Genomic DNA, 24061 nt, shown 5'->3' with positions numbered 1-24061 from the left:
CCAAATGCAAGGAAGGAAATCCAAAGCACAACATGGTGGTTTTGCTTAAATTATAAAACAGAGACAGAGGTTAAGAGAAACTAAAGTGGCTGGAAGGCAAGGTGCTAAATTCCAGAGAGGAGGGAACTATGCAGAAAGAGTTCTATAAATCTGAGTTGAACTCCCCTTGATTTTTTTGTTGAATAGTAAGAAAAGCAAAAGCAAAGTGTAATTCCAAAAGATGGTGCAAAGAATGACCAGGGAACTGAATATGAGAAATTAGAAAATTTCACACAGTTGGGAGAAATTTGCATTCCAATCAACCAAAGTATAGAGATCACAGCCTTTGGTAGAGACACCAATAGGGTAAGGCCTTAGTGGCTAAATTAGCCTTGTAGTAGGTGCCCGGCTAGCTCAGACTCTTAAATTAGCCTTGTAGTAAAGGCCACTTTAACTTTAGACCTATACAAAAAAAGGTTAACGTAATCAAGCTGATAAACAAGTAACTTAACTGCTAACAGAAAAAAAAAGACAAACACACTAAAAAATGCTCGTATCTACAACATTCACAGTGTTCAGTATCCCATCAAAACTCACTAAACTTATGGGGTGCCTGGGTGGCTCAGTCAGTTGGGCGTCCAACTCCTGGTTTTGGCTTGGATCATGATCTTGGAGTTGTGAGACTGAGCCCTAAGCTGAGTTCCATGCTCAGCACAGAGTCTGCTTGGAATCTTTTTTCTCTTCCTCACCACAAGCACACTCTCTTTCTCTCTAAAATAAATATATAGGGCACCTGGGTGGGTCAGTCACTTAAGCGTCTGCCTTCGGCTCAGGTCATGATGATTGAGCCCTAAGGTCCTGAGATTGAGCCCTAAGTCAGGTTACCTGCTTAGTAGGGAGTCTGCTTCTGCCTCTGCCCCTCCCCTTCACTTGTGAAGGGCTCTTTCTGGCTCTCTCTCTTTCTCTCTCTCTCAAATAAATAAACTCTTAAAAAAATAGATAAATAAAATCATTTTCAAAAAAAAGTCACTGAAGATGCAAAAAAGAAGGGAAATGCGACCAATAACCAAGAAAGAAACTGTTCAATAGAAACAGACATAGAAATGACAGAAGTGACAGAATTAGCAAAGGATGTTAAAAGTCCTCTGAAATATGCCCAACACATTCAAAGTTTAAAGAAAAAACACGAACACCATGAGAGAAAGAGATTTTATACCTATATATTTATATAAACAGACAACAATCAATAGAAAAAATAGTCTAAAAATAGACATACACATATTTATATATTAATAAATGAATTAGAAATATAATATATGTATATATTTATAAATTATAAATATAAATGTATATACTTATACATTTATAATTTATAAACATAAAAATATAAATTATATATTTATATATTATTTTATATATATAAGATTTTATATATGAGATATTTATATATTATATATAATACACATTCTATACACACATAAACATACATATATAATATACATATATTTAATATATAATATTAAGTATTATATATAAAATATTAAAATATTTTAAGACATAATGGCTGAAAATTTTCTGAATTTCATGAAAATTATAAGCCCATAAATCCAAGAAATTCAACAAATCCCAAGCAGGATAAACATAAAGAAAACCACACCAAGGGGCACCTGGATGGCTCAGTGGGTTAAAGCCTCTGACTTCCCTTCAGGTCATGATCTCAGGGTCCTGAGATCAAGCCCCGCATCAGGCTCTCTGCTGAGCAGGGAGCCTGCTTCCCCCACCCCTGCCTGCCTCTCTGCCTACTTGCGATCTCTGTCCGTGGAATGAACAAAATCTTGAAGGAAGGAAGGAAGGAAAGAAAGAAAGAGAAAACCACACCAAGACATATTATCAACTAGTCACTAGAAAGAAAAAATCTTAAAAGCCATCAGAGGAAAAAGCAGCATTATGGAGAATAACAAAGAACAAACCAGAGGACAATAGGACAAAGTGTTTAAACTATTAAATGAGAAAAGGCTATCAATATAGAATTATATATCCAAAAGGAGAACGCTTCAAAAATAAAGGAAAAAAAAAAAAAAAGCTAAAACAAATATGAACTAAGAGAATTTGTCACTACAAAAAATTCTTTAGGCAGAAAGAAAATGGTATCACATGAAAATAGGGAAAGAAAAGAAAGAAGAACAAATGCTAAGTATGTGAGTGAATATAAGAATTTTTTTACTTATTTTTAAATTGCTTTAAAATTTGATTGATAGAAAAATTGGAACTCTGTTCATTTCTTGGTGGAAACGTCAACTGGTACAGCTCTAAGGAAAACAGGATGATGAGTCCACAGAAAATTAACATGGATGATGAACACATTATGTTAAGTGAAGTAAGCCAGTGACAAATACTGTATGATTCTGCTTATACAAGGTATCGAGAATAGTCAAATTCACAGAAATAGAAAGGGGCTGGTGAAAGGGGAGAATCGGGGGCTTAAATTAATAGGTAAAGTCCCAATCTTGCAAGATGAAAGAGTTCTGTGGGCGGATGGTGGTGATGGTAACACAATAATGTGTATGTCCTAAATGACAGCCAAGTGTACAATTAAAAATGGTTAAGATAGGGGATGCATGATTGGCTCAATCAGTAGAGCATGTAATTTTTTTTTTTTTTAAGATTTTATTTATTTGACAGACAAAGATCACAAGTAGGCAGAGAGGCAGGCAGAGAGAGAAGGAAGCAGGCTCCCTGCTGAGCAGAGAGCCCAATGGGGGGATTGATCCCAGGACCCTGAGATCATAACCTGAGCTGAACGCAGAGGCTTTAACCCACTGAGCCACCCAGGTAGAGCATGTAACTCTTGATCTCAGGGTCATGAGTTCAAGCCCCATGCTGAGTGTAAAGCCTACTTAAATTAAAAAAAAATTTTTTTTTTAAAGATTTTATTTATTTATTTGACAGAGATCACAAGTAGGCAGAGGCAGGCAGAGAGAGAGAGGAGGAAGCAGGTTCCCTGTTGAGCAGAGAGCCCGATACGGGGCTCAATCCCAGGACCCTGGGATCATGACCTGAGCTGAAGGCAGAGGCTTTAACCCACTGAGCCACCCAGGCGCCCCTTAAAAAATTTTAAGTGATGTAGGTTTTATGTGATGGGTGGGTGCTCTACCGCAATTAAATAGTAATGAAGAAATATATGACTATTCAAAACAAAAATAACAGTAGAGGGGATTATTAGTAAAACATAAAGTTGATACATGTATGGCAACAAAAGCATAAAAGGGAGGAGAAAAGAAAGTATTCTAAGATTTATACATTATTCATAGTATGGAATAATATTGGAAGGTAGACTATGATAAGTTAAAATTGCACACTGTAAACCCTGAAGCAACCAATTAAAAAAAGAAGTACCGTTAATAAGCCAAAATGGAGATAAAGTGGAATGCTTAAAGAATATTCAATGTATCTAAAATAAGGCAAGAAAAGAGAGAAAAGATTAATGAGGACAAATAGAAAAGCAAACAGTCGGTTGAGCCGACTCCTGATTTTGGCTCAGGTCATGATCTCCAGGTTGTGGGATCAAGCCCCAAGTCAGGCTCCATGCTGGGTTAGGGGCCTGCTTGAGACCCTCTCTCTCTATCCTTCTACCCCTTCTCCTCCTCTCTCACCCTCTCTAAAAAAGAAAAAGAAAGAAAAAAAAAAAAAGAAAAGCAAATAGGAAAAAAGTGGCAAGATGGGTAGATTTAAACCAAACCAACCAAATTAATATTTATATTAAAAGTAAATGGTCTAATCACTCTAATTAGAATGTAGAGATTGACAGACTGGTTAAATAGAAACAATTACATGCTATGTACAAGATACTCATTAATAATAAAAAATGGAGTGGGCACATTAATATAAAAAATGCAAAAAAAATGGAGACTTCAGAACAAGGAATACCGACAGGGATAAAAAGGGACATTACACCAAGATAAAAGGATCAATTCATCAAGAAGATATAACCATCCTAAATGTGCTGCACACACCTAAAAACACTGCTTCAAAATATTCACGTATTTTACTTCACAGCAAAAACTGGGAGAACTTCAAGGATAAATAGATAAATCTGCAATTAGAGCCAGAGATTTTAATACCCCTCTCTCAATAATGGACAGACGAAGTACAAATGCAGGAGGGATATAGAAGGCATGAACAGCTTTCAATCAAGTTTATCTAATTGATATATATAAATGTTCTACCAAACAAAAGCGCATTACACGGGCCATATATATAACAATATGCTGGGCAATAAAATAAGTATCCAGAAGTATCAAACGACTGAAATTATATTGCATATAGTCTCTAACGACATGGAATTAAGTTAGAAACCAAAAGGAGGAGGAGACACAGCCTTCACCAAAGCCACAGCCTGAGGCTCAGTCTCCTCCTTTGGCTATGCCTGGGATCTGCTGCCAGGAAGCTTTGACTTCACAGCTGCTTGTGTCATCTCAGGTTTCTTACCTTCAGAAAAAAAGAAAAAAAGATACCTCACAACCTGAAAATCCATTTAGGAGATTGAAATTAGGGACTTCTTTCAAATCTGGACATGGCTGAGAAGCAACAAGACCCAACAGGCCAAATATTATAAATAAAATACACCAGTTGAAACTAGTACTTCTGGGAGAGTCTGCCGTTGGCTAATGAAGCCTAGTTCTTTGTTTCATGAATTTCAAGACGGTACCATTGTGGCTGCTTTTTAACCCAAGCCGTCTACCATGATAATGTAACTGTGAAGTCTGAAATAGGAGATACAGTGGTCAAGAATGACACTACAGCCTAGCACCCATGTACTACAGAGGAGCACAGGAAGCCATAGTTGAATATAAGAGCTCCAATGAGGAGTCCCTTGCAAGAGCAAAACACTGGGTTAAAAAAACCTCAAAGGAAAACAAGTCCTAACACTGTCATAGCTTTACCAGGAAATAAAGCTGACCTAGAATAAAAGGGCTATAGATTCACAGGAAGCACAGCCCTATGAAGATGATAAGTTTATTATTCATGGAGACATCAGCTAAAACCTCAATGTATGTGAATGAAATATTTACAGTTATGGCTAAAAAGCTGCCAAATAATGAACCACAGAATCTAGGAGCAAATTCTGCCCAAGAAGAGTAGCAGAACTTACTGAACCCACACAGCCAACCAGGGGACAGTGTAATTAAACCTCCAATTTGAGCTAGCTGGACTATTCTTCTGCTTCCTAAATGTAAACAGCAGTGAAATGATGCACCTAACCAGTCCAGTCCAGTCTAACTTCCAAAACGAGGCTTATGATGGTCTTTTTTTTTTTTTTTTTTTTAAGATTTTATCTATTTGAGAGACAAAGAGAAAGAGTGGGGGTGAGGGGGACCCAAAAGGACAAAGCCACCCAGGGACCCAGAGTCAAGTTTCTTTCTTTCTTTTTTAAAATTTTATTTATTTATTTGCAACAGAGACACAGTGAGAGAGGGAACACAGGCAGGGGGAGTGGGAGAGGGAGAAGCAGGCCTTCCGCCAAGAATGGAGCCCAATGTGGGGCTTGATCCCAGGACTCTGGGATCATGACCCAAGCCGAAGGCAGCTACCTAACAACTGAGCCACCCAGGTGTCCCAGAGTCAAGTTTCTAATACAGAATTATTTTAAATGTTTCAAACTTAATTTTTAATAATATGTATGTGTCCCTCTGCCTGTTTCAGCAATACAAGAAAATGAGAGCTGTGTGTCTACTTGCTTTACTGAAAGGTTAGGGGAAATCACTTCTCATCACCAGAGATCTAACAAATCAGACTTTAAACTTACTGATTTAGACTTTGCAAAAAGATTTTTTTTTAAAAAGGAGGTTCTAAGGATGCTTATAGTTTGCCACAGTAACTCAGACAAACAGTAATTTCTCCTAGTATCTACCTTTAAAGCATATATTCCACTTCTTAAGAAATTAACAGGGTCAGCTGGCTGGCTCAGTCCACGGAGCATGCAACTCTTGATCTTGAACCCCACGGATGTAGAGAATACTTAGGAATACAATCTTAAGGGACACCTGGGTGGCTCAGTTGATTAAGCAGCTGCCTTGGGGCTCAGGTCATGATCTCAGGGTCCTGGGACTGAGCCCCACATGGGGTTCCCTGTTCAGCAGGGAGCCTGCTTCTCTCTTTCCTCTCTGCTTCTCCCTCTCCTCCCCACTTGTGCTCTCTTCCACTCTCTCTCTTAAATAAAATCTTCAAAAAAAAAAAATATAAAATCATAAAACAAAACAAATTAACCACAAGAAAACTGTCCCAGTGGATGTTCTGGGTAGCTCAGTCGGTTAAGCAACTGTCTTTGGCTCAGGTCATAATCCTGGGGTCCTAGAAGCGAGTCCACATTGGACTCCTTCTTCAGCGGGGAGCCCACTTCTCCTTTGGCCTGCTGCTGCCCCTGCTTGTGCGCTCACACTCGCCCTTTCTGACAAATAAATAAATAAATAAATAAACAAACAATCTTTTTAAAAAAAGAGAGTCCCATATCTTCAAGCTAAAGAATGAGTATTAGTGGCATCTAAACTATAACTAGTTCTGTTATTTTAAAAATAGCCTTTAAGGTAAGGGTGCCTGGGTGGCTATTACTTAGGCATCTGCCTTTGACTCAGGTTATGATCCCAGAGTCCTGGGATGGAGTCTCGTGTGGGGCTCCTTGCTCCTCCTGGAGTCTGCTTCTCCCTCTACCTCTCTTAACACTCATTTTTTCAATCTTTCTCTCTCTCTAATAAATAAATAAATAAAATCTTTTAAATAAATAAATAAAATAAAATAGACTTTAAAAAATCAAATGTGGGGCACCCAGGTGGCTCAGTGGGTTAAAGCCTCTGCCTTTGGCTCAGGTCATGATCCCAGGGTCCTGGGATTGAGCCTCACATCAGGCTCCCTGCCCAGCTTGGAGCCTGCCTCCCTGCCTACTTGTGATCTTTGTCTGTCAAATAAGTAAATTAAATATTTTTAAAAAAAATCAAATGCAACCATAGTTAGCTTTAGGAATATGAAACTGTAAAATGCATCTTTGTTGGGGAGGGGCAGAGGAAGAGGGAAAGGTAGAATCTCAAACAGGCCCACACCCAGCATGAGCTTGATGTGGGACTTGATCCCACAACCCTGAGAACATGACTGAGCTGAAATCAAGAGTCTGACCTTTAACAGACTAAGCCACCCAGGCACCCCATGATAAATGCATCTTAATGAATAGCAATTCCTGCAAACATGTGACCTCTGCAATAAAAATGAAGCAAACCAGATGTGACTCTGTTTACTTACTGAGTTTGATTTTGTTTAGGGGCTAAAAGGGGGCTTTTGTTTCCTTTGGACACAATAAAGTCAATGCACTAACAATATGTACATTTAAACTTATTTTAAATTCAATCTTCAACTGTATTGTAAGTAGGGTACTACACTGAAGCTTCCATATATGTTTACTACTTTTCTGTAATACTAAGAGTTGTTTAAAAGTTTATGAACTGTACAGTTACTAAAACAGCTAATTATTTCCTCTCTCCTCCTTTGAAAGGAAGGGTTTCAATTATTCCTATATGGCCAGAACCACCATAAACAGGATACCTGTAATCTGTCACATGAATGTTGCAATATATTGGTAATCTTGCAGCCTTGTTTTAACAAATTCATGTTATTTTGATCCATTTGATATACTGCACTAATTGTTTTAGGTATTTCCACTATGTGTCAGAAATGATTTCATCTATTAAAGTGCTGAACAGTTAGCAGAATTTATACATCTACAGCAATTCAGAATTAGTAAGGAAAACAGTTCACCAGTATTTAGTTTGATATTGAGATGCCCAGGGTGGAATAAAATAATACAAAAAGAAAAAAAAAGGGCAGTAAAAAATTTCAGGAAAATCTCCCAAAACCTTAAAATCAAACAATGTATGTCTAAATAACTAAGGTGTCAAAAAGGAAATTAAAAATATACTGAACTAGATGGAAATGAAAATAAATGTCAAAATTTATAGAATAGACCTACAGCCCTGTGCAGAAAGAAACTTATTGACATAAATGCAAAGACACTTATATTAGGGGAAAAAGATCTAAAATCAACGACCTAAGCTGCCATCTTAAAAAGCTAAGAAGGAAGAAGAAATTAAAATCAAAGCAAAAGGGAAAGAAATAATAAAGAACAGAAATCAATGAAACAGAAAGTAGACAAATAAACAACGAAACGTCTTCTTTCCAAAGGTCAGTAACATTGATGAATCTCTGTATTGATCATGAAAGAGAAAAAGCACAGACTATCAATACTAGGAATAAAAGAGTTGGGGGGTGTTGTATGGGTGGCTTGGTTAGTTAAGTGACTGACTCTTAATCTCATTTCAGGTCTTGAGTTCAAGTCCTATGTTGGACTCCATGCTGGGTATGGAGCCTACTTAAAAAAAATTTGGGGGGTGCCTCGGTTCAGTCAGGCATCTGCGTTTGGATCATGTTATGATCTCAGTGTCCTGGGATCGAGCCTCACACCTGGCTCCCTGCTTAGCAAGGAGTCTGCTTCTCCCTCTCCCTCTCTCCAACATCTCCCCCGCTCCACCACTCATGTGGTCTCTCTCTCTCAAGTAAATAAAATCTTTAAAAACAGAAAAAAAAATTTTTTTTAAAGATTTTATTTATTTATTTGACAGACAGAGATCACAAGTAGGCAGAGAGGCAGGCAGAGAGAGAGAGAGAGAAAGAGGGAAGCAGGCTTCCTGCGGAGCGGAGAGCCCGATGCGGGGCTCGATCCCAGGACCCTGAGATCATTACCCGAGCCGAAGGCAGCAGCCCAAACCACTGAGCCACCCAGGTGCCCCAAAAACAGAAAAATTTTTAAATAAAATAAAAAATTATTTTAAAAAAAGGAATAAAAGGAACATTACTATACAATACCTCTACCTATGAAGAGCACAATAAGAGAATATTTGAGTAATTTTATTCCAATTATCCCAATAAATTAAACAACTTAAATAAAATAGCTAAATTCTTAGAAAGAAAAAAATGACCAAAACTGACAAAAGAAAAAATAGAGTATCTGAATAGCTCTGTATCTTCCATTTGTAATTTAAAAAAATTTAAAGCCTTCCATATAAAAGACCTCAGGCCTTTTTATTGTTGAATTCTATTGTATATTTTAAAAAATAATATTGGTGCTACACCATCAGAGAATAGAGAAGGAAGTATTTCCCAATTTTTTTACAAGGCTAGAATTGGCCTGACACCAAAACCCAAGTAAGCCATCACAACAAAAGAGAAGTACAGACCAATATCCCTCATGAACTGAGAAGTAAAAATCCTTAACAAGATACTAACAAATTAAACCCAGTAATATTTCAAAAAGATAATGCATCATGACCAGGTGATAGATTTACTGGAATTATCAACATATGTATTGTACCATACTGACAAAATAAAGTAAAAAAATCAAGATTCTCTTAGAATAGATATAGAAAAAGCTTTTGACAAGATTTGGGGCACCTGGGGGGGGTGATCACATGGTTGGGCATCTGCCTTCATCTTAGGTCATGAACCCAAAGTCCTGGGATTGAGCCCCACATCAGGTTCCCTGCTGAGCAGGGAGCCTGCTTCCCCCTCTCCCTCTGCCTACTACTCTCCCTGCTTATGCTCTCTCTCTCTATGAAATATACAAAATCCTTTAAAAATTTTTAATTAAATAAAATAAAAATGGGCAAGATTTAAGCAGATGCTGCACAAAGGAAGATAAACCAGACCCCAAAAAGCACATGGAAAGATGGTCAACACCATCATCAGGGAAATAACCCATTAAAACTACAATGAGTTACCACTACACACCCACCAGAATCTCTGAAATTAAAAAGACTGACAATACCAAGTGTTGGTAATGATGTGGCAGGGACAGAATTCTCATACACTGCTTGTAAGAATGTAAAACAGTATAACCACTTTGGAAAACAGTTTGGTGGTTTCTTAAATTCAACATACACCTACCATATATCCAGGAACCCAAGAGAAATGAAAACATGTTCACACAAAGTCTTGTATACAGATGTTCAGTATAGTTTTATTTATCTTATCCCAAAATTAGAAATGGCCCCAATGCCATAAAAATGTGAATGGCTAAACAAATTTTACTACTCAGCAACAAAAAGGAAAAAATTACTGCCATGCACAATATGGATAAATGTCACTGATATAATGCAGTGAAAGAACCCAGATATCAAAAAGACCACTGGGTTTCATTTACATAAAATTCTAGAAAATCTATATAGTGAAAAAAAAAAAATAGATCACTGGTTTGCTGAGTCTAGGTATAGGTGAGATAGAATAATTCCAAATAGCACTGCATGGGTATTTTGGGAAATGATGAAAATACTCTATATTTTGACTGGGGTGGTGGTTACATGGGTATACAGAATTGTCAAAACTCAATGAAGTTGATTTAAAAAGTCACTATGAGGGCATCTGGGTGGATCAAGACCAACTCTTGGTTTCAGCTCAAGTCATGATCTCACAGTCTCAGGCCCCACACTCAGTACAGAGTCTGCTTGAGATTCTTTTCCCTTTTCCCATACCCCTCCCCACCAAAATAAATAAATAAATATTTTTAAAAATCACTATGAAATAGTACTATAATAATTCCTCTTTTACCTGTAAAAAATTAAAGCACCAGGGTTAAAACACCCGTGTTACCGTTTTTATAGAAAAATTGTTACCTCTAACTCAAAAAGTATGGGGAAATTCTTTGAGACTTTATATAAATGTATGATATTAGGTTTTGGTTCTCAGATAATCAATAAATTTTTATGGACTCATTGCTCCAAGAACACAGCAGCAACTTCGAGAATTGAATATTAAGAGCAGCTATACAGAAAAAGAATTGTTTTTTTTTTTTTTTTTTTGCTTATATTCTTCCAAATAGGTAATTTTACATATAGAATTTTATTTTCCTAATAATTTATATTCATTGAAAGAATTCTGAATAATATTCATAGTATATTCTATGAATATATATATTCTATATATTCTATTTTTATCCAAATATATAATTTCTAGTGATGTAAAAGCTAAGGGCAGGATACGCAAATCAATTAAATCTAAAAGGATTTAAATTAAATTAAATCCAAAAGGATTTTAAGAAACAAGTATTTTTCCTTCTCAAATACTTTCCCTCCTCAAAGAAAGAAAGAAAGAAAACCACAGCACTCAGAAACTAACTTATCCAAGAGCCAGGATTCAAACCCCAATAGTTTTACTCTAATGCCCACATTCTTAGCCACTGTATCACTCTGCCTCTATAAAAGTAGGATATACCTATAATCTCTTTTCTTCCAGATAATGGATATCTATTCATGAACATGTACTATTTTATAATTAGAAAAAATACATATATTTAAAAAGACAGAGACTATTCAGGACCTCTCTCCAAGATGACAGTCAATCTATTAATCGGAACATGTTGGATAACTTTATTGATCTTTATGAAGTCATTCAACTGTTTTAGCTTTCAGTTCACATTCTTTATCTTGTTCACAAATACAACATGTAAAACTTCATCAAGTTTTGCAGAAAGTAAGATATACTGTATCTACAGCATTTCTTTGATCTACCTAATGGATCTGTACGAAGGACATAAATTTGTCATAAATTCATGCTAGTTCCCAGAGACTACCGTTTCCTCTTTTGTGTTTATACACCATCCTTTTAACAATCTGGGCTAGACCAGAAGCTACAGCAAATAATTCCCAGATTATCCAAAGATTACAAACAGAAGTTCAGCAATCACTTAAGTAAATTCTTCTACTGCACTAAACTATAGATTATCACAGAAGGGAGACCCTAAACTCAATTAAAATACTAAGGTCCTTTTATATAATTCCCTTATGTATTCTGCACTTCAGTTTCCTCCTATCAGTATTTGCTTGACCTTCTCCAGAGTGGAAGTAATTCTTCTTGACCAAGAAGACAGAAATAAGAGAAGGTAACTAATTCTACTTTCTACAATCTGTTAATGTTTCCTTCTCTACCCAGCAGCAAGATTACACCTGCTCTAAACATAACAGAAAAGCCTTTCACTGGCATTTTCTGAGGGTCTCCAGTAACTCTGAGATTTCTAGTTTCTGAGTTTATTCTTATGGGTTCTGTCACTCTTCATCCTTGGTTTTATATCCTGGTTTTTATCTTCAGTACTTCTAACTGGACAGCTACTTTTGCTGTCACAATGGCCTCTTCAGGCACTTCTTTCTTCCTCACTGGAGTCACTTATAATTGCACTGCCAAATTTGCATTACTTAGTATTTCCCATTTCTCTTGAGAATACATCCCAATTTCTCTAAAAACAGGTTATAACCTTGGCATGGGACACCTGGGTGGTTCGGTCGGTTGGGCATCTGACTCTGATATCGGTTCAGGTCACAATCTCAGGGTCCTGGAATGGTGCTCAATGGGGAGTTGGCTTGTGATTCTCCCTCTCTCTCTCAAATTAATTAAAAAAAAAAAAGCTATAACCTTGGCATAATTACCCTGACATTGCTTTAAATTTGTCTGAAACCCAGTTAAAAATTCCTTTCAGAAGTGACTTCCCTCCCAAAATCAGTTTTATTACTGTGTAGTCACATCTCCTCTTTACTGAAATTGTAGTGCCCAATTTGATCATCTATCTCATTGTTTGTATAAGAGCTAACATTTCCTATACTATATGACAAGCACTATATTAAAAGACTTCCTATATATTCTTAGATTAAATCCTTGTGAACCTAATGAGGAAATACTATCATTATCTAATTTTACTGGTAAGGTGGCAAAGATTTAAGTAACTTGACTAAAGCCACATAGTTACTAAATAAAAGAGCTACACTCTGAGCCCAAGTCTGTCTGAGTTAAAAAACAAAACAAAACGAAATCCCAAGTTTTTTCTACTGTATCTCCTAGCCATTCACACATAGGCTGACTTTGAAGAGGGTGGAGAGTGAGATGTCTCAGTTTAAGGTGGCTTATAAAATGCAATGATTTAAAAAAAAATAAACGTATCAAATTTTGTAAATCATGTATCAGAACTATTTCAAATTAATTACCTTGAAAGCTTTAAAGTTTGGGAAGTTTTCTTACAGAACAGTTTCTACAACTTTTTACTAGTCTTCTTTTTTTTGTTTTTTAATTTAATATTTTATTGGGATGCCTGAATGGCTCAGTGGGTTAAGCCACTGCCTTTGGCTCAGGTCACGATCTCAGGATCCTGGGATCGGGTCCTACATTGGGCTCCTTGCTTTGCAGGGAGCCTGCTTCTCTCTCTGCCTCTGCCTCTGCCTGCCACTCTGCCTGCTTGTGCGCACTCTCTCTCTCTCTCTGACAAATAAATAAAATCTTTGAAAAAAAAATAAACTATTTTATTTATTTACTAGAGAGAGAGAAAGCAAGCTCATAAGGAGGGGAGAGGCAGACAGAGGGAGAGATAGGCTCCCTGGCAAGCAAGGAGCCCCACGTGGGACTCATTTCCAGGACCCTGAAATCATGACCCGAGACGAAGGCAGACACCTGACTGACTGAGCCACCCCAGGCATCCCTATTAGTCTTTTAAGTATCTTCAATACTGGTCAAATATTCATTTTTGAGAATCTTTTTTAAGGGGCTACAAAGCAAGGCTTATTGAGTGATAGTAAAGTTTACTGAAAGATAAAGAGTACAAAGCTCCTAAATAGAAAGGGGACCTGAGAGGGTTGCCCAAGAATAATTTCTATTTTGGAAACAGCATGGTCATTTGGAACCAATTCCTATAAATCAGAAACAGTGATTTAGGGTGATATAATATCTTAGTACATGAGGGCATGGCTTTGGAGTATGACAGTCATAAATTTGAGTTAGAACCTTACCCCCCTAACTTCTACTAAATTATTTAAATTCTCTGAACCCTACTTCTCTCATCTGAAAAGGAAAAAAGGGAATCACTTCTTGGCCTCCTGGCTAAGATGAAGTGAAAAGGAAGAAAATATCATCTATTTCACAACCACTGTGAAGATTAAGTGAATCTGGCTGTATGTATGTTACATATATATACACATAATACACATACGAGGATTTGGGTGGCTCAGTCAGTTAGGTGCCTGCCTCCAGCTCAGGTCATGATCCTGGGGTCCTGGGATCCAGTCCCATGTCAGGCTCTCTGCTCAGGTGGGAGTTTGATTCTCCCTCTACCCCTCCACCCTCCCCCACTCATGCTCATGTGTGCTCTCTCATTCACAAAAATAAATAAAATCCTAAAAAAACCCATACATGCATGATAAATAATAAACATTTTTCTCCTCTTCTCTACTGTTATTTTATTTATGTATTTATTTTGACTATTTATTTGACAGAGGGAGAGAGTGTGCTCGCAAGCAGGGAGAGTGGCAGGCAGAGGGAGAAGCAGACTCCTGGCTGAGTAGGGGGCCGACACAGGGGGAGTCATCCCAGGACCTGGAGATCATGACCTGAGCCGTGGCAGATGCTTAACCTAATGGAGCCACCCAGGTGCTCCTCTACTGTTATTTTAATCATTATTTCAAACTCTGAACCACATATGATAAATCTGTCACTTATAAAATTTGTAAGAAAGCAAGAGATTTTCGGTTTATCCATTTTGCAGCTATTGATTTTTTGCTCTAAATTATATGAAACAGTATTTTGACATTAGTGAACGTCAGTGGGCAACTTACCTGTGGAAACCATCTTTCAAAACTTCTTGCCTCAAAATAATTTCTGAACAAGTAGCCCTTATGCCTATAAGAATCAGAAGATTTCTTAAAATAAAATAAGCGCTCAGTTGAAAGAACATTTAAATAATTAGAAAATAATTGCTTGAATAGGCTTTACTTGCCTGGAAAATCTAACCAACCTATAAACAAAAGAAAAGCTTTTAAGACTTAAAGAATTTGAGCTATCTAAAAAGCTACTTCTAATATAGCAGAGGCATTTAGAACATTGACCTTGGAGTAATACTGCCTAATTATAACCCCAGTCTGTCCCTCAAAGCTATGTGACTTTGGACAAGATAGTTTATTTCTCTGCTATTTGTCATGAGTATTTTTATACATGTAGAAGCCCTTAGAACAGGGCTTACCAGATAGTAAAAGCTCTGTATAAGTGTGTGTCATTAATACTGTTTTTTCAGATGATCCCAGGACACCAAAAGGAACAGACTGGCTAAAGAGCCAGGAAATCTCAGTTTTAATCCTGGTGCACTGAAACCGTATTTTAGATACATACTGCCAACTTTTGTATTCTATCGTCCATACCTGTAAAACTGAGAAAATGGTACACTTACACCTTGTGGAGATGTTGGGAAGGTTTAAAACAGAGAAACAAAAACTTGAGGGTTTTCAAAGATCCAAAGGGTTCCTTTTAAACTTAGAATAATCTAAAATCTCACTGTAATGACACTATGCAGAATTCAGATGTTAAAACTATTATTCAAGGTCAGCATCATAAAATTAAAAATTCAGGGGCACCTGGGTGGCTCAGTCAAACGTCCAGTTCTTGATTTCAGCTCAAGTCATGATCTGATCAGGTTGTGAGATCAGCCCTGAGACATGCCCTGTGCTGGGTGTTGAGCCTGCTTAAGATTTTCTCCCAACTCCAAATAAATAAATAAATAAATAAATAAATAAATAATTCCATTACTAATGACCATCAACTGTTCTGGGTACCCTGCTATATGGAACATTAATCCATTTTGAAAAGCTGGAAGTGCACTAACATTAAAACAAACACAAAAGGGATGACTGGGTAGCTCAGTAGGTTAAGCCACTGCCTTCTGCTTCATCCCAGGGTCCTGGGATCAAGTCCCACATCGGGCTCCTTGCTCAGCGAGGAACCTGCTTCTCTCTCTGCCTCTGCCTGCACTTTGCCTGCTTGTGCTCTCTCTCTCTCTGACAAATATTTTAGTATATGTGCTGCCGAAGTGAGCACTCTCTCTGACAAATAAATAAAATCTTAAAAAAACAAAAAAACAAAAAAACCCCAAACACAAAAAAACCCATACACTATTATGTATTGCTAAGTCTATTAGATTCATTCCTGAAAAGACACACACACAAAAAGATATGAGAACACCAAAATTTACAAGGAAAGGAAAAATAATATTTATTAAATGATATCCATGACAAATCCTCTACTTGGGGCTTTCACATATTTTAACTTTCACAGCCCAGCAAAATAGGCGAAATTACTGCCATTTGCACATGGGAAGAAACTGATTAACAAACAGTTCTCACTGGCTCCAGGACATACCACTAAGTAAGTTACTGATTAGAAGCAAGATCTCCTAGAGATTTAAAGCTTAAGATATTTCCACTTTCCTAGCTGTCTAAAAAAAACCCTTATTTGCTTCAGAGACCATATATAATCATTCCCTAAAAATACCTTTGGGTATCTTTTTTACAAATCCAGATGTTTCACTATGTTTAATTTTAATAGAGGTGGAGAGTCAGGATTTATATCTATCTAGAACTTAAATTAGAAAAAAAATCAGATTAATAGGCTTAAATTCTGTTGGGATGTATACTGGAGAATACTAAACCCCTTTCATCTCAGGATGGTAGAAAGGTTAATTCACAAACAGTATAGCAAATAGATAATTCATAATTTTTTAAAGCAAAAATACCATTTTCTTTTTTTTTTTTTAAGATTTTTATTTATTTATTTGATAGAGACACAGCTAGAGAAAGAGGCAGGCCTCCTTTTTCTTTCTTTCTTTTTTTTTTTTTTTAGGTTTTTATTTATGCATTTTCTTATTTGACAGACAGAGACAGAGCTAGACAGAGGGGCAGGCTCCTCGGAGCAGAGAGCCCAATGTGCGGCTCCACTCCAGGACCCTGAGATCACGACCTGAGCCAAAGGCAGATGCTTAATGAATGAGCCACACGGGTGTCCCAAGCAAAAATATCATTTTCAAAATAAATTTGCTGCATCTGAATTGACCGTCAAGATTTTTCCTCCCCCCCCCTTTTTTTTTAAACTTTTCCTCTTAAATATTACTTTATTTGATTACAGCGGCCGGAACAGGCTCTGGAAATTGACCTCTTTTTAATGATAAAAAACCAGGGCTGGAAGAGCCTTTAGAAATCACCAAGTCCAGAGCACCTGGATGGCTCAGTGGGTTAGGCCGCTGCCTTCGGCTCGGGTCGTGGTCTCGGGGTCCTGGGATCAAGTCCCGTGTTGGGCTCTCTGCTCGGCGGGGAGCCTGCTTCCTCCTACCTCTCTCTGCCTACTTGTGATCTCTCTGTCGAATAAATAAATAAAATCTTAAAAAAAAAAAAAGTCCAGCTGTTTAAAAATTCATTTTGGCTTCATAATACTTCAAGTAAATCTGGAAACCTAGAATGTGAAGACACAAATCAGTGATTGACCCTAGTCTAATATTCTCACTTTACAGGTGGAGAAACTTAACCTAATTTGTACTACTTTCCTTATTGTAATTACTACGGCACTTCCCCACTACTCTGCAAGTTTTGCGAGGGTTGGGGCCATATTTAGCTCAGCGCTGGATCTACAGCGCCTAGCACAGCACTTCGGCCCTCCGAGTCAGACCCAAAGAAATGAAATCAACTCACTTGCCCAGCCTGTAGTTAGAAGAAAAGCCCCAGCCCAATCCAGTCTATTACAAAAACTTTTTTTGTTAAATAAAACTAGTTGTTCACCCCTTCCTACGCCCTCACCCCGTCAGTCTCTCCATTCTGGACTGGGATTCTCACACCCCATAGGGCACTGTGGCCTTGCTGATCCTCTCAGGGGTCCCAAGCTTCATGCATCCCAAGACACTTGACGGCTGTACTGCCTTCCCGATATTTTAGTAATAGTACGGCCAGTAACTACCTCTGAACGACAAAGCCCTACTCTCCAGAGACCCAAGAGACGCCTCGGAGCAGTGGCTAGGCGGGTGGGAAAGGTGGGAAGCACGTGACCTCCATTCTTAACCTCCTCCAGGTGACCCAGCAGGTTCTAGGTTCGCGCGACGAGAGGCACACCTTGGAGGACCTAGGAGTCTGGACTGCCCCCCACCCGCCGGTCCCCCAACCCCGTCCCTCGTTTACCAGCGTCGGTGGGGGTGGCAGTGAAGGCCGTGGCGGGTGTGGTGAGTCCAGCCGCCTCCCAGAGGTGCAGCCAGGCCACCGCCTGGACGACCACGGCCGTGACAGCCAGGACGCTGGAGAACGCGCTCCCCAGAGCGCGCGGGGACGAACTGCGGACTGAGGAGCCCGAGCACGCCTTATGCCGCTCCTAGAGCGTGCTGCCACGGAGTCAGTGACCGGCACGGAAGACAACGATGCGCGCCTGCGGTCCTGCGGTTACCCCGGTCCCCGCAGCCCTGGTCCCCCCGAAACTTCCGGCGTTGCGGGAGGCGGCAACCTCACCTCCGTCTTTGCTCCCCTGTCACCCCGCCCCTCGCCGTCGGGTCAGGGGGCGGGGCAAAGAGCGGCGCACGCGCCGTGACGTACGCCTGGGCTGTTGCTGTGGGAACAACTCCCTGGACCCCCATCCAGACCCGAGCTCTGGAGCAGTCCTGCGAGCGGTGTCGGGGAGCTCCCTGTCTCCACCTCCACTTCCAGGTACTTGCGGATTCGGCCCTCCTGCGGGGGAATTCACCCCACAGTCACGTCTGCGGGGCTATGGCTGTCGCCTCTTCCTGCAGCGCCAGGCTCCGCCCGGCCTCAAAGTCGAGTTAAGTTCTCTGTGCATTGCGGTTGGGGGGAAACAAGCCCCTCACGGCGGTTTTAAGCTCTTCCCAGCCGCAGAAGATCCACTTTCTCTATTTCTCTAAGGATAAGAAAGTCAGCCGTGCCGTAGCGGGGACATGAGTTTGGGAGAGGATCGTCTCTCTGTTGGCAAAATCCGTACAGTTTTAGGTGCTGTGGGGGATGTTTAGTAAAATTATGGTGGTCACTGATTCCTGGGGAGAAAAGTATTAATGCCTATGGGGAGGAGTTAGGTAAATGTGTGGTCTGTCTTCTTGAATTAAAGTGAATCAGTAAGTAGGCCTGGATGCAGACTGGAGCTAGGACAGGTGTTTGCAAGAGGAAAGATGTCAGAATGTACCATCGGAAAGTGAAAATAGCAGTATAAGCATGATATTAAGAAATATGGAGATAAATTTTGGAAGAAACACTTAAAAGAATTGAAGCTGGTTGACTATGAAGAGAGGAAGGGCAGGGGACAACAGTTTTTTTGTTATAATCCTCAGAATTATTTTACATTTTTAACCGAATATAAACATATTAGTACAAATGAAAGTTAAAAAAAAAATTTTAAGATCATTTATTTATTTATTTATGAGAGAAAGAGAGAGAGGCGCAGAGTCGGAGAAGCAGGCTCCCCGCTGAGCAGGAAGCCCAATGCAAGACTCAATCCCAGTACCTGGGATCAAAGGCTGACGCTCAACCATCTGAGCCCCCCACGTGCCCCAAAAGTTAAATTTTAAAAAGAAATTTTAAAAGAAATTTTAAAAAGAAAAACCATTGTTATCAGTTGCATACATCAGTCATGAGTACAGCCATTTGCTTGAGTGTGTGGAATTTATATTGTGCTCAATAGGATCTCTTAGAAAGCTTACTAACAGACCAGATTTTAATGACATGAACTGGGAGTATTATTTGAAGAAGGGGGAGCGGTGGGATCGTTTGTGTCAGATCAGAGCACAGTAATTTGAAATGGCAGTTCTTTATGATTAATTTCTTAAGAGTAAAAATTCTGATGTTCAACAATAAGAAGTGAAAAGTATAGGTGATGGTATATCCATAAGACAAAACACTTGACAGTCATAGAAATGTGTGTTTTAGTAAAGCATCGAAGGACAGAATCACGTAAGTTATTACATTAACAAGGCAGGAAATAGATGTATAATGTAAAACCTACTATACTAAAAAAAAGTATATGTAGAAAAAAACAAATCAAAGGTAATCATTATATATATGTTTCTTCCTCCTCCACCTCCCCCACCCTACTTCCAGTCTTCTCCAATGTACTGTGTTCCTATGGTGATTCTCTAGAAAAATCAAGTTTATGAAGGTATCATCACTCTATACTCCTTTACCTTTAGGTTCCTTGACATTTGCAAATCTTCCTGAGAATATCAAAGTCCTACCCAAAGCAGTCGCTATAATTAAGCGTATTTTGGCACTGGGCACCAACAAGAGGAAATAGAAAGTATTAACTGCAAAATAGCTGTGTTTCTTGTAACTGAGAAAACAGAGAGACAAATAAGTTGAAATAAAAACGATGTAAACTTTATTGACTTGTATATGTAGAGGTTGAATCTGTACCGGGTCTGCATTTTTTTTATCAGACCTGTAGACTAGAAACACTTAAAGGATATACAGAGGCTGTGTCTTATATTAGTAGATTAAATTAAATTTTTTAAATGATTGTATTTATTTATTTGAGAGAAAGCTTGTGTGTGCGCGAGTGAGCGAGGGGAGGAGCAGAGGGAAAGGGAGAAAAGCAGGCTCCCCGCTGAGTGCAGAGGGCAGTGTGGATCTCTGAGATCATGACCTGAGCGGAAACCAAGGTCAATTGACTGAGCCCCCCAGGTGCCCTTAGTATATTAAATTAAACAAGTATGTATGGTATTTTGCTGGGATATTCTGGTGAACAGTGGATATATTCCCTGCCCTCATGCAGCATATACAATGGAAGGGAAGATAAGTGATTCAATAAGTAATCATAGAAAAATTGGTGAGTAAAATGGGAAAGTACAGAGGAGACAGACCCAGTCTGATAAACCTCTCAGGACTTAATGTTTAAGGTTAAAAAAATCATAGTATCTTGCCATAGAGGGTGCTTGTACGTACTTGTTTAATTGATAAATAAAAAGATCCTGTAAGTTGATTCTTGGCCTGACTCGGGTTCATGTACAATCTTTGGTTAAGAATGCAGTACACTAAGAGGTCCAGACAACTGCACTTCCAGGCTCATGTGTGAACAAACCTACACGCCTCATTGAACCAGGGATCCAACAACTAAGGATAACCCCAGGGCTATACTGAATGTTCAGGGCAGCTCTCAAAGTATTGAAGTTGATGGGCTGAGCATGCATCTCTAGAACTGGACTAGAGCCAGATCTGTTGGGGAGAAGGGGTACTGGGGAGTGTGATTTATTCAACACTTATATTTTTTTCCCCTTTAGCAGGAAGTCATTATGTGACTAACATATTTTCATCAGATTTCCTCTGATTTGCCCTGAAGTGCATGTGAGAATGATGTGCACTGCCAAGAAATGTGGAATTAGGTTCCAGCCTCCAGCTATTATCTTAATCTATGAGAATGAAACGAAGGGAAAACGTCGCCAACGCATCATGCCAGTCCGAAACTTTTCAAAGTTTTCAGGTACCTCATGTTTTATCTTGCTTCCTATCTTAAATATTCTCTAAATCACTTACTAAGAATGATTTCAGTCTTGTAATAGAGCACCATGGCCTTCAGAGTTAGACAGCCTCTGGTTCAAATCATGACTATCAGGGTAGGTAGGTAAACCCCAGCTAAATTGTCAGTGAGCTTCAGTCTCCTGATCTGTAAATGGATATTGATAATCCCATCCTTTCAGAATTGTGATATGGGTTAAATGAGATTGCATTCTTCAATAATACTGACTCCCTTCTCTCCCTCCAAATGTGTTTTGTATTTGTCTTGATATTTTCTTGATATTTTCTTAGTCTTGATATTTTCTTGGTACCAGTACTAATACCTGAAACTGTAATAAATCCTTTTCACCTTAGGTGTTTTCTCCAGTTGCAAGTGTTTGACATCTCCTTAAAGTGATTTTTAAGTTAAGAAAATAAAAAATGCATCACTCTTCCCCCCACCACACTCAAAGCTCGATATAAAAGAATAATAGTTCTGCAAAATTATTCATTCTGAAGCAGTCACTTAGCTACTTGGCTCTCACAGCAGATAATGTTTTCAGTAGTTTGCGATGTGTCTGTTGTGTGTGGTATATAATTTTGCTTTTCTCTCCTAGATTGCAACAGAGCTGCTGAACAATTAAAGAATAATCCGCGACACAAGAGTTACCTGGAACAAGTGTCCCTGAGGCAGCTAGAGAAGTTATTCATTTTTTTACGAGGTTACTTGTTGGGGCAGAGTTTGGCAGAAACAATGGAACAAATTCAACGGGAAACAACAATTGATCCTGAGGAAGACCTGAACAAACTAGATGATAAGGAACTTGCTAAGAGAAAGAGCATCATGGATGAACTTTTTGAGAAAAATCAGAAGAAGAAGGATGATCCAGATTTCGTTTATGACATTGAAGTTGAATTCCCACAGGATGAACAGTTGCAGTCTTGCGGCTGGGACACAGAGTCAGCTGACGAGTTCTGATACCAAAAACTCAAAGAATTAATTGAGCTAGCAGAAACTGCATGTTTATACAAAGGATGTATAAACATGGTTCTAGAAAAATCTTTAAAGAACACTAAATGTACGTGTTGGGTCAAGTTTGGATTGACCATGTTACTTTTCAAAACCAGGACATGTATCTACTGTGTAGATTCATGAGGAATATACAAAAACCAGAATATAGGAATCTGCCTTTAAGGAGCTCACAATCTAATTGGAAGATAACTCAGAAACTTGTGAAAAGCTAATTAACAGAATTAGGCAACAAAAAGATTAGAGCCAGATGCTTGATAAAAGTTAAAGGGGGTCAGAGCCTAGATGATGATAGGGTTAGAATAGTCAGGGAAGACTGAGTCCTTCAGTAGAGAGATGGGACTTTGTCTGGTCCCCGAAATGGTAGTGTTTGGATAGAAGTTTATAAGGTCCCAGATGAGAGAAGCTGGGAGAAAAAAGGGGCTTTGGGGAGGGTAGTGGTAAAGAGATGGGGACTAGAACATTTTATTTGAGGAACAGTAAGCAAATTATAGTTTGGTAAGATTGGAGGGTATTTATTGTTACCAGGGGATTACCCTGTATGCATTATGTTTTTATATGAATTGGACTGTGGAGTAGGAGACCAGCCCTACAGAATGCCCTGCAGCTGCAAGGGGTGTCATCTGATAGACAGTAGGGGAATTCTGCCACTCCAGGATCAGGAAACCTGTACTAAAGATACTCTGAAATCCTGAAGGTCTTCCCATAACTGAAGTGGTTTGTTTGTAAAATGGGAAATCTAGCCATAATGAATAAATAGGCATTGCCAGTTTAGGCCTATTCATGTGTTTAGATCTACAAAGAGAAGATCTTTGTTGAACCAGGTTAAATGTGTACAGATACAACTTTCTTCTCATTAGAATGTTGTTTAATTGGCAGATATTCCATGTTTTCTGCAAGGAGATTAATACTCATTAAATAAAGCTGTAAAAATTATTCACTCTTTCCACCTATTCATCTCCACTGTCTTTACCAGTAAAAGCCCCATGAAAGGGGTCACTCTTATAGTGGTATCATCAGGGGCTTAAGATGGTCAGGCATCATATGTATATTTGCCAAAGGTAGGAAAAAAATTTCAGAATCAGAGATCTCCTATATCTACACAGTATTTCATTGTACAGATGTAGATGATACATTTTAAAAGTTGACCTTAGGTTGTTTTTCCTTTCACTATTACAAGCAACGCCACAGCAAATAACCTTGTATATTCTCTGTTTTGTGCACTTATAAAACTATAAAATGCCTAGAAGGGAATTGCTGGGTATGTCTGTTCCAAATTTTAATAGATAATTGCTAACTTGTCCTTCAAAGAAGTTCATTCATTCATCCATTCATTCAGTATGTGTACTTAATGAACACATATTACATGCTGAGCTGTATTATTCTGGAGTCTGAGTACGTAGCAGTATACACAACAAAGTCCTTGCCTTTACAAAGTTTACAATCAAGTGGCAGAAGAGAGACATTAAACATAAATACATAGAATAATGTCACATATGTGCTTGGAATTAAAAACGTGGTAAAAAGACAGTGATGGAGGGGTTGGGAGCCACTTTTTTTTGACAGTGATCAGAGAATGCCTCACTGTAGAGGTGGGATATTTGAGTAAAGACCTGAAGGAGGTTAAGCAAGAAATGATGTGCATTTCATGAGTTGTAGAGAAAGGTAGGTGTGTGGGCCCCCAGACCTG

At 38.7% G+C, this 24061-nt stretch overlaps 2 protein-coding genes and 1 pseudogene across 5 annotated transcripts in view; 2 read left to right on the top strand and 1 right to left on the bottom strand.

Moving 5' to 3' along the window:
* Positions 1-18225, bottom strand: part of PIGX (phosphatidylinositol glycan anchor biosynthesis class X) — a gene marked incomplete at its 5' end in the record, with an annotated part of 36614 nt that extends 18389 nt beyond the window's left edge. Inside the window, 2 exons of the mRNA XM_059388336.1 lie at positions 14664-14727; positions 18039-18225. Of these exons, the coding sequence (XP_059244319.1) occupies positions 14664-14727; positions 18039-18225 (251 nt within the window). The remainder of the gene's footprint in view (positions 1-14663; positions 14728-18038) is intronic.
* On the top strand, positions 3698-5618 carry LOC132012543 (ras-related protein Rab-5A-like; annotated as a pseudogene).
* Positions 18208-23307, top strand: CEP19 (centrosomal protein 19). Of its 4 annotated transcripts, none has more exons than XM_059391210.1 (3): positions 18208-18554; positions 21187-21327; positions 21959-23307. In XM_059391210.1, the coding sequence occupies exons 1-3, from the start codon at positions 18272-18274 to the stop codon at positions 22318-22320; spliced, it is 786 nt and encodes a 261-aa protein (XP_059247193.1). In that variant the 5' UTR covers positions 18208-18271; the 3' UTR covers positions 22321-23307. The 4 variants fall into 4 exon arrangements, with proteins under 4 accessions (XP_059247193.1, XP_059247194.1, XP_059247195.1 ...); XM_059391211.1 differs by having other exon boundaries at positions 18465-18554; positions 21128-21327; XM_059391212.1 differs by having other exon boundaries at positions 18466-18554; positions 21131-21327.
* The last annotated feature ends 754 nt before the right edge of the window (positions 23308-24061 follow it).

Source organism: Mustela nigripes, chromosome 2, assembly GCF_022355385.1.
Source record: "Mustela nigripes isolate SB6536 chromosome 2, MUSNIG.SB6536, whole genome shotgun sequence".
NCBI lineage: Eukaryota > Metazoa > Chordata > Mammalia > Carnivora > Mustelidae > Mustela > Mustela nigripes.
This window is presented reverse-complemented; position numbering and strand designations above follow the sequence as displayed.

What these genes read in the sequence shown, in the direction of transcription:
- CEP19 (XM_059391210.1), top strand. Translation starts at nt 18,272, where the DNA reads ATGCGCGCCTGCGGTCCTGCGGTTACCCCGGTCCCCGCAGCCCTGGTC. An exon ending in GTCTCCACCTCCACTTCCAG is followed by an intron (nt 18,555 to 21,186) that starts GTACTTGCGGAT and finishes TTTGCCCTGAAG; the next exon opens with TGCATGTGAGAATGATGTGC. An exon ending in AAACTTTTCAAAGTTTTCAG is followed by an intron (nt 21,328 to 21,958) that starts GTACCTCATGTT and finishes TTTCTCTCCTAG; the next exon opens with ATTGCAACAGAGCTGCTGAA.